A 10,566-nucleotide genomic window follows, 5' to 3' on the forward strand; every position below is an offset into this window, starting at 1 on the left:
TTGCTATGTTTGTATATGCTATGATATCTGTTTCTTGTGGTTTCTCTGCAGGCGAGTCTGACATTAACAGACAGCTGTCCGATGTGAACACTCGCTATGAGGATCTCAAGGTACAGCTCCGTGACCGACAGGAAGACATCAATCTCTGGAGGTTGTTCCTGGATCGACTCGTCTTCGTCAACAGTCGTCTGGACTGGTGCATTGAGTCGGAGAACAAGATGCAGAGACTGAAGCCGGTCAGCCGGGAACTAGAGCCACTCAAGAAAGAATTTGAGCTCTACAAGGTAAGACTCACGGATTAAAGGAAACGGCCATGTCTAAGAACATTGACGCAGGAAGAAACTAGAATGTAGAATGCCTGGCATCAAGAATTATGTTTGTATAAGTAATTAATTATGTATAAATAACAAATTAAACCCACTCGCTCTGTATTTTATTGAAAAGATTCCTGACCTTTCAACTGAAATAAACTCATCAGTTTTACATTGCAATATGACATTGCTCATGATGATATCCAACCCTCATCCCCCCACCCCCACCCCTTTATCTCAGTATTTTTGATGTCATATGATTCTAGTGCATCTTTCATGATTCATTTCTCTCTTATTAGGAGGTACACAAAGACATCTTAACCAACAAAGCTGCCAACTTGGAGACCATCGTGATGGCCGAGCAGTTCCTCCAGGAGAACGGAGACAAGCTGTTCAGGGAGCAGCGAGACGATCTGCAGAGGAAGATTGATGAGCTGAGGCGGTACTTTGATCAGTTGGAGGACCGATCAACGGATATCTACACCGACACACAGACCCTGATTGGTCAGCTGGAGAGGGACCAAGCAGATGAGGTATGTCATGATCCCCTCTGGTGGCTCATTTGAATTGATGTGTCAAAGGTTAAGTTGATGTCAAAGGTTACTTATCATCTAGGAAACACACACTGGGTTAACAGGAGGGCAAATATCACAACTTGATAACTTTAAGTATGAAAGAAAATAGATATACAAGTTACCTTGGTTACCATCACAGACTACTTTTAAATTGGATTTTCTTAAAGGATTTTGAAAAAATATGAAGATGTGACATCTCGCCTGCTCAGGTCTTTTTATCTATGAACTTGTTGTTCAGAATTACTTTAGCTGTTTGAGGATTTTGTTTGTTTGTATGTTGCTGGTATTGTTTCTCTGTTTGCAACATGTGTGTTTAGTAATATTGTTCATCAAATCCATAAGACTTGTACAGCATCAATGCTGGTAATAAAGGTTACAACCAGATGACAGTTTAGTATCATTGGTTTCTTTTCATCTCTGTGTAGGCTTCATTGAGGAAGATGCTGAATGATGCCTTGACCTCTCTCCTAAACCTGCTAGACTGGGTCTCTCAGGCTGAAAGGAGTCTAGGAAATGAACAGCCAGAGAGTGAGGAGTTGAAACAGCTAGAGAGGCAGGTAGCAGACCACAAGGTAAGGACTAGTAGTGTTTATAGAATGATATTGTGTGAAGGGGGTGAGTGGTGGGGTAGAGTGGGTGGAGGGTTACAACTAGAGAGGCAGGTAGCAGACCACAAGGTAAGGAATAGCCTGTGCATTGAATGATATGATAGGGTGTGTGCGGTGGGGTAGAGTGGATAGAGGGTGACAGCTACAGTATTGAATTGGATCCTATAGAAGTATCCTGCTGCCCCCACCCCCCTCCACCACTCCCTCCAAAGAGTAAAGTATCACATATGGACACAAAGCTGTCTGGATGCTAACTTGTAATCTTGATCTCTCTCAGACATTGCATGATGATGTTCTTGCTCACCAACAACCAATCATGGAGTCCATTCATACAGCCAATCAGCTTCTCGATCGCTATGGTGACAGACTGAAGGACCAGGACAGCTACAAGCTCAAGAACACTCTGAATGACGTACGTAGTCGATTTGACGTGGTGACAGTACAGTCCTACACCCGTCAAAACAGACTGAGTGGAGCCGATGAAGACCTGCAGTTCTTTGACGGTGACATCAACGAGTTTGATAACTGGCTGACTATTGCAGAGAACAAATTGACCACAGCCTCTGGTCGTGTGGGTATCGTACTGGAGGAACTTGAGTTGCAGCACTCAGAACAGAAACAGTTTGCTGAGGAAGTAATCAGCCATGGAGCCGATCTCAAATATGTGAACAAGGCCGGACAGAAATTCATCAACAATGCCAAGGTATGAACTTCTTATAGATCCTAGTGTTTCCTTAGGTTTTGGGTTTCATTATTTTGCTTTTTTAATGTCTTCCAAAATGCAACTTTAATTACATTCCCAATTTGAAAAGTGATTTTGATAACTCTATGAGGCCATCCTGACAAACCTGCTAATGGTACATTGTTAGAATGAAGGACTTGCAAGCATCATTGCTAATGTGTTAATGCTAGCCTCAACCTGACCCTTCCAAACATTCCTGCTTCATCCTTCCAGACGTACCGTGAAGAGTTGACCGAATTCCGCAACACCGTACTGCCACGAGATGTCAGCCGTAACTTTAGAGAGAACCCAGAGACCAACTTGATCCGAGACCACCGTACATCTACCAACGATCGGTACGAGAGGTTGAGAGTTGGTGTCAGTGACTTCACCAGTCACCTGAGCTCCCTCCTAGAAAAGCACAGGCTGTTCAACAACAACGTCAGCAGCACCTCAGTATGGTTGGATGACTGCCGCCAACGATTGGATCGTTGCCTGGAAGAACCAGTTTCATCTGAGCCAATCAACATTCAGAGACAGATTGACGAGCTCAGAGTAAGTCCTAACTGCCGTGACTCTTTCATATGTCATGTTTGGGTTGTGTAACATCATCTTAGTACAGCTTGTAAATGATCTCTTGAATCCTAGATAGTTAGCAAGAAAGATTCTGACCCAGTGAGTAGAACTGTTGGGTTCTATCTGTCTGCCTATTTTCACACCAAATTGTTTTCTGTTTTACAGTTGCATAATTCCAAACCCTTTCAAAAGAAAGGATGTATGGTGTTTCTTTCACATTGGTTTAGTAGGTTTGGCACTGTTGACCTCCTAATTCCTTTGGTTGTACAAAACCATCACTGTTTATCTTGTGTTTTTACAAAGATCATTTTTCTTGAGATTTGTGATGTGTATTTTCATTCTTGTTGACATCCCTTGCCTCTCCTGTTTAGTCTGTTGAAAACATTATTTGAATGATTTGGACCCCTTTAATCTTATCTTGTTGTTCACAAATTTATTTTGATTTAAAGGAATTGACGTAAACATCTTGACCATCTTGGCCACCATTTTGATTAGTTTACCAACATTCACTTTAATTCATTAGCAATTAATCTTTTCTTGGCTTTCTACTGATAAACTAGACTTTCTAAAATAATGCATTTCACATTTCACTTGATTACAGAGCATCCAGGATGATGTCGTCGTGCATGGCCGGGATGTAGAGCTGGTGAAGGAGACCGGTTCTGACCTGGTAGAAGCTCAACCAGCCACTGATAGGGACGTAACCCACACCACAGGTAGCTACTACCATCCTGACATTACCTACTACCTCTGGCTTATAGGCTATTAATTGGTGGAGGGCGCTTCAGTTCAAACTCATCATTGCTTGCAGTATGGAGGTCATGCACTCCCATACAAATAATACTACTTGCTTAAATTACTTTGGCTTTTGCACTACAAGCCTAAGGACAGAGTAAAAAGAGAGAAAGTGTCTAATCTTGTTTGAACCTGGAATAATAGAGTAGTAAAGTCTAAAGTTGTGTCAGTTTTATCAGTAGAAATAGTACCTTACATGGAGTTGTATGGGATATTTGAAGCAAAGTAAAATTCATCAAAATATAATTTATGGCCAAATCTGAAATTCTTTATTCAAACTTTAAAGTTAAGAAACTTGTGTAGCTAGATGACATATTGAAGAATTGTGATCGAAATTTTGTTACAGCTTTCTCAGCATTTATAACAGGGACAATCTCTCCAAATCTTCAAGTTAGACTATTATGGAATATAATAAGGATTGTTTAGTTCCAAGGAGATTTAAAGAAGCTTCACAGCTCAGTTTATTATGTGGATCAATTCTTGGTTTGTTTGAATTAGGTCACTATAGTAACTGAACGCTAGGGTGCAAATTTTTTATTTGAAACTTGAGAAAACAAAGTGTCATCTTGAGAGCAACATAAAAGTCTTGATGCTGATTTCAACTCACAATTCACTGTATATTGATACTCTGCACAGCTTTTTTCTGGGGTTTTCAATGTCTTCTGCTATCTCTATTCATTCATGAATATTCATTTCTGCCTTGCAGGTGAGGTCTTCTGCATATTAAGCTCATCTCCTTGTGGTGGACAGATCAAGTTTCAAGAAGTTTTCTTTTATCTTTATCTTTATATTCCTATTCTCTTTTCTTCATAATTATGCATATTCATGTCTCTGTTTACTACAGTTGCATATTCATCTTGCCTCTGGGGTTGCACTTTTCATATTTACATTCTTTGTGTAGCTTACATATGTCATCAGAAAGAACCTATTTGGCTTATTTTCAGATTTGGTCTTGCTTAATTAAACCTGTTGAATACCTTTACTAATTTTTAAGGATTTATCTGGTTTAGCTATTTGACAGATAACATTAGTTCTCCGCTGCGTTATGCATTCAAATTTTACACTTCCAGTTTACTCAAAACTGCATCACCATTCCAATTATTTAGATATTTGAGGGGTGTTAGCATCTTTTGAATGATATATCTTCAATTAATTTTAAGCATGACAAAAAACAGATAAAGGCCAAATAATTCAACACAATGTGATTAACATATGTCAACTCTTTTATGTGTCATAGACCAAAATGATAGGTCTTTTCGAATTAACATAATGTAGTGTATCAAATATTGCAGTGTTAAGTTGTCTTTCGTAACCATGGAAACTCACTTTCTTTAATCACTAATCTCTTCAAGTGAGATCACCTTTTAATCTAGTCTAATCTTCTGCTCTCCCTCTCCAGATGACGTGGTGCAGCGTTACAATGGTTTGGAAGGCGATTTGGCGGACCGGCTCAGCATTTTAGAGAAAGCCCTCGCTGATTCTCGGTCCATCCAAGACAGCTTGGATGCCTTGCTGCGTTGGTTGGACGAGAAAGAGAAGGCTTTCTTACGAATGGAGAAAGGAACGGTCATCGTTGTCAAGAAGGAGCCTCTGGTGGAGAATCTTCAGGAGTACAGGGTAAGTTGTTAGGGCCAGCGTTAAAGTCAGAAGCTGCTTTCAAGTTATTTAACTCTTTGCTCATATTTTTAGTGATACAATTTGTAAGCTGTAAGTGTTAATGTCAGAAGCTGCTTTCAAATTATTTAACTCTTTGTTCATCTTGTTAGTGATACAATTTGTAAGCTTTCTGTCCTGGTCTCTGCTGCATGAGTATTTTCCTGAAACAGAATTCAAGAAATTCATTTTTCTCTTCTTTGTATCCTTATTGTCAATTAGCTCCTCGAGAAAGACATCGATAGTCACCGTCCCACCATCCAGTCCGTTTTACAAACCGCCAACCAGGCCATCCATAGCCTGCAACCAGAGGAACAAGAAATCTACAAGGCCAAGGTGGACATGTTCCAGGACGGATTCACCTCCCTGACCAAGAACCTCAACACCCACGGACAGACCCTGACGTCACTGTCAGCAAAACTGGTCGACTTGGAGAAAGAGCTGGACAAATTCGAGGAATGGTTGATACCACTGCTGGAGAGGTTGGAAAGTGCAGAGTTCAACGACCGTGAGATTCCTGAACTTGATGAGGCATTGCAGGTTAGTGGAATATGGAGGCTAAGAAGGCATTAGCAAAAACCAAGAAAAAAACAGTTTGTTGTTGTGTTAGAGACTGTTTTGATTTTAAGAAGGCCAGCTTTCCCTCCACCTACGGACTGGGTGCAAAATTCTGTGTATTTACCTACAATGGTGTTTAACATTTGTTTGACACCTCAAATAAGGTTACTTTACTTTTGTTTGAAAGGTGCATCTCTTCACAAACAAGTCAAGTTTTAATGTACTTTCAGATGACACTGATATTCTCATCAATTTCTCTGCAGCAAATATCACAAGATACAGATAACCATAAGAGGCAGTACCAGGATGTACATGAGCTGGGAGATGAGCTCTTGTCTCATCCCAAGGCTGGAGATGTCTCCTTTGTGGCTGCAGTCCTGACCAACCTGGAACAGAACTGGAGAGCTCTTGAAGATGTACTCACAAAGAGGTCAGAAGATCTTACATTGTCTAAAATATCTGCAGGGACATTAATGTTTTTCACATTAATTGCAAAGTGTTCATTGGATAAGGTGGTAGGGCTGTACTTGTACAATATAGTTTTATTTATTATTTTGTGTATAGGGATATCATATCAACAAAACTAAAATAATAAAGCATGAAAAAATATTATTATATTAAAAAGTAAAAATATCATTAAAAATTAAAGCTTTTGTGTAATATTTACTTGATTAACATGAAATATGTTGTTTAATCAGTATAAATAAGAAAAACCTGTAAATGATGTTTTTTTAAGAACATAAAACATGATGACTGTGTTGCGTTCATACTACAGAAGTTTGATTACCACATCATTGTAAATTTCTATATTTTCTATGTTAGGTCTCAACAACTTGATGACCGTCAAGCAGCAACCAAACGTTATGAGAGCAAGGTCCGAGATGTGAGCTTCTGGATTGACGGGATGGAGTCTAAGTTGGGCAAACTGGATATGACAGTTCAAGAGACCAGAGCAGTAGAGTCACAGATTCAACAACTCAGGGTAATTATTATAATCCATCAATTCAAATCTTACTTCCTATATATAGCATTGGCCTATTCAAATATTCAATACTGAGCGAGAGATTAAGAGACATATTTCTCTGCCTTTACAAGTAATTAAAGTCATTGCGAGAAAGTATTCTCATGTCAAAGTTTAAATTTCTATGAGTATAAATTACTCACTGACCACCATTTCCCCTTCTTTAGCCTCTTCAGAGAGAGATCTCTGACTACAGACCAAAGATTGTTGATGTGAACAAGGTCGGAGCTGCCCTGGACAACATGCTCCGTGAGAGCAAAACAGCCCTGGACACTCGACGCCATTACTGGTCTTCACAAGTGGGTGCCACCTTGCAGACCGAGTGGGAACCTAAACAGTCCAGGAGAAGACCCAGCATGGACATCCAGGTGGACCGAAGCTTCCGGGAAGCAGGTATGTTAATAATTCCTGGGTATCTCTAGTTCAATAGCAACTATTTACATTGAGTTTCGTAAATTGTCGATACTCTAAAGTCCTGTTTCGTCTTGTGGGAGTTGAAGCCAGAAGGAAGGAAGGTCATTGACCAACACAGACAAAGTATCAAAGTTTATATAAAAAACATAATAACTAGTGACTTGACTGTGTTATGGAACAGATGCAACTAATAGCAAGAAATAAACAACTTATAAGTGCTGGCATCAGACTCTGTGGCTCCTTGGAAACTATAATATGAAATATAGCAAGAAACAGTGTGACAACATCATCCTTACCTAGGAACTAGCAGGTTGTCTCGGTGTTCTGCAATGTATTCACCTTTAAATCACTAACTCTAACATAACGGAATGACACAAGGAATAGTAGTAACAATTGCAAGCCCTTCCAAGAATGTCCCTTATAAATAAACATTAGGTGCATACTGTCACATATAATAATGCAGATTTTAACTGGATTAGCCATGTTTCATCTTCAAAACTGTAAAACTGTAACCTTTTGTAAAATTCCAAATAACCTTTGATAATATTATGTGCTTGTATATGTAGCACTTAGCTTTAAGACTAAATATGTGCTGGTAACGCAACCACGAGATACATTAGATCAAGGGAAGCGGGATTCAAATCTGTGATGAGTCGCCTGCCTTTGAGAAGATATTATGACACGGTATATTAAAATGAGGACAAACACAATATTCTATCGTAATCCGCCAGGTAAATATGATCTATTCACCGTACGATAAAAGAGAAATTACGATATGCAAAATGAAAATATATAAAATACAAGTAAGTTAAAACACAATTAAAACATGATATTCATCATGGCCTAACACTCTAATGGCCTACTAAACTAATAACTCGGGAGTCGCTCATCTCGTCTAGTATGTATTACTGCATAATGGTTGGCCCCTCAATCTCGTCTAGAATAATATAGTGCAATGGTTGGTCCCTCAGTCCACGAATAACGTCTATTAGTGGGGGTGCATCATGCGTCCTTGGTTACCCGGACCAGGAGTGGGGGTTCCGGCGTCTAAGATAACCTACAAGGACATCTATAATTTCGGTCTCTCGATAGGTGAGACTACATCAAAGTTCTACATGTATAAAAGCTGTGTAGAAATTAATGAAATTAATTTCTAATGAAACTGGAACAGTTTGGTACAGCCAGGTGCATGGCAGCTTGGAGTGTCTTGGTGAATGGTCACCATGCATTGCCAACACAATAAAAATAAACCAAACAAAGGGCAAGGGGATTAACAATCTCCCACAGCAAACAAACAATTACTAAGCAATTAAAATAAGTATGAAAATATGCGATAATATACAACAAAGATAATCAGTAAGGGTGACACAACAATAATGAAATAGTATAAGCAAATGTCAACCTGATCACCTAATAAAGAGTAACATATATGGTGCACTCATCATGCCTGGTCGGCATGACAACAAGTAAACTGTAAAGTATTAAAAATAAAGTGAACCTTCGAGACGTAGACACTTATACACAACTGGATGCTAAACATACAACAACTTGCCTATGTTACTCATACAGCAATAACACAGTGCTCCATAAATAAGTGAAACTGTCTATCCCTATCTGGCATAGCAGTATAATCTAGGAATGTCGTAGGTTAACAATATATAACTAGAAGCTGGTTGCTCTAATTCCACTACGAACAATATCCAAATAGAGGCGAGTGATTAACTCCAAAATCAATACACCCTCTATGACTTACGTGAAGTCTACAAGTATAAATGATGTACTACTGGGAAAATCCCTCAGCTAGTAATAATAGCAACAACAGTAGTATACTAACTATGTACTTCAACCCATGCACCTCTATTAACTTAGACCACAGGTTGCCATGGCAACTGACACCTTGTGTTAGGCTGCAGGTACCTAAGCGTCCCCTGGGATTAAGAGCAGGCTATAAAACGGAGACTATGTCACCTAGCTTATCTGCTGTAAATATCTGGTCAGATGGAGTCCGTACCAGTGAAGGGTGACTCACAGGGCTAAATACATGCTAATACTCTAATATTCTAGTAAACAACAACAAAACTACAATAGTGTCTCGGTTCACAAAATAGTCAATATGCCTACTAACATATTGATACAACGATTGATTCAATATAACGGTTAACAGAAGTTCAGCTATTCCTATCACCATGGCAACTAGTAAAAGTGTAACATTGCATCATGGGATCTAAACATAGCTCGAATAGCGGAAACTGAATACAACTAAATACGAATATGAGTACATTACAGTAACGGGTAATGCTAGACGTATCGCAAGAGTACACAATAACTAAATAAATATACCAAATGTGGATTCTCGCTAGACCAAAATAACCTAAGTACCTTCAATACTCTTACATTAACTCAATGCAGGTTAGATCATAACAATACACAAGATGGCAAAGGTTGAGGGCATTATAAGTGCCATAATCAACCTTATAAACATACTATAAAGCAACGGATAACAATAATAATGATCTTACCTGTAGACTCTCTATAGCCATTACAGGTACAAACGTTTAATTAATAACTTAAGTCTGTGTGCATGTGGTCATCACAGGAGCAACATAATAATTACAGTCTGTGTGCATGTAGCCATCACAGGATAAATGTAGTAAATAGTAAATACAACACAATTACACTTAATGAGGGCTGCTAAATATTCTGTGTGCACATTGCCAGCACAGAACTAACATGAATACATTTGCAAGTAAAATACACTATGTATGCACAATGAAAATGAACAAGCTACTGAGGGGTCTGGGGCAAAGTCAAAAGATGAACTCTTACCTGTGTAGAAATTAATGAAATTAATTTCTAATGAAACTGGAACAGTTTGGTACAGCCAGGTGCATGGCAGCTTGGAGTGTCTTGGTGAATGGTAGAGTCGCTTGCAAACTTAGCTGTTTTAAGCCATTCTTTGAACAAAGGGAAGGTTGTTATCCCACCCTACCAGACAAGATTTTACTTAGACTGGCTACCAATACTCCAGGAAGTAGACAAACTGTCTTCCCACATCTTTAACTTACTCCACCAGAGATTCCAGAGAGTGTGAACATACTTACTACACTTAAGGGAGAAATAAGGCAAGGCCTAGTCTTTTAATGTAGGGACTGACAGATAAATGATCACTAGCCTTAGCGTAACCTTGGAGTAACCTTAATGTGAAGCCAGACCACACATGTCAGGGGCTTAATGGTCCTTCTGGCAGGAATGAGTGTTACCAGAAAATACCACAAATAGATATAAGAAGAAAATGGAAAAATAAAAGTGAAGGGGAAGGGTATATTATACAGGG

At 39.1% G+C, this 10,566-nt stretch overlaps 1 protein-coding gene across 15 annotated transcripts in view; it reads left to right on the forward strand.

Moving 5' to 3' along the window:
- LOC139973076 (uncharacterized) overlaps positions 1-10,566 on the forward strand; it is a 293,321-nt gene that overhangs the window by 161,413 nt on the left and 121,342 nt on the right. For all 15 annotated transcript variants that reach the window (XM_071979459.1, XM_071979458.1, XM_071979453.1 and 12 more), the window contains 11 exons: positions 52-284; positions 611-844; positions 1,312-1,458; positions 1,772-2,197; positions 2,450-2,770; positions 3,393-3,507; positions 4,986-5,203; positions 5,462-5,779; positions 6,061-6,227; positions 6,620-6,779; positions 6,986-7,211. In XM_071979459.1, the coding sequence (XP_071835560.1) occupies positions 52-284; positions 611-844; positions 1,312-1,458; positions 1,772-2,197; positions 2,450-2,770; positions 3,393-3,507; positions 4,986-5,203; positions 5,462-5,779; positions 6,061-6,227; positions 6,620-6,779; positions 6,986-7,211 (2,565 nt within the window). The remainder of the gene's footprint in view (positions 1-51; positions 285-610; positions 845-1,311; positions 1,459-1,771; positions 2,198-2,449; positions 2,771-3,392; positions 3,508-4,985; positions 5,204-5,461; positions 5,780-6,060; positions 6,228-6,619; positions 6,780-6,985; positions 7,212-10,566) is intronic.

Source organism: Apostichopus japonicus, chromosome 9 (genome assembly GCF_037975245.1).
Source record: "Apostichopus japonicus isolate 1M-3 chromosome 9, ASM3797524v1, whole genome shotgun sequence".
NCBI classification, from domain to species: Eukaryota; Metazoa; Echinodermata; class Holothuroidea; order Aspidochirotida; family Stichopodidae; genus Apostichopus; species Apostichopus japonicus.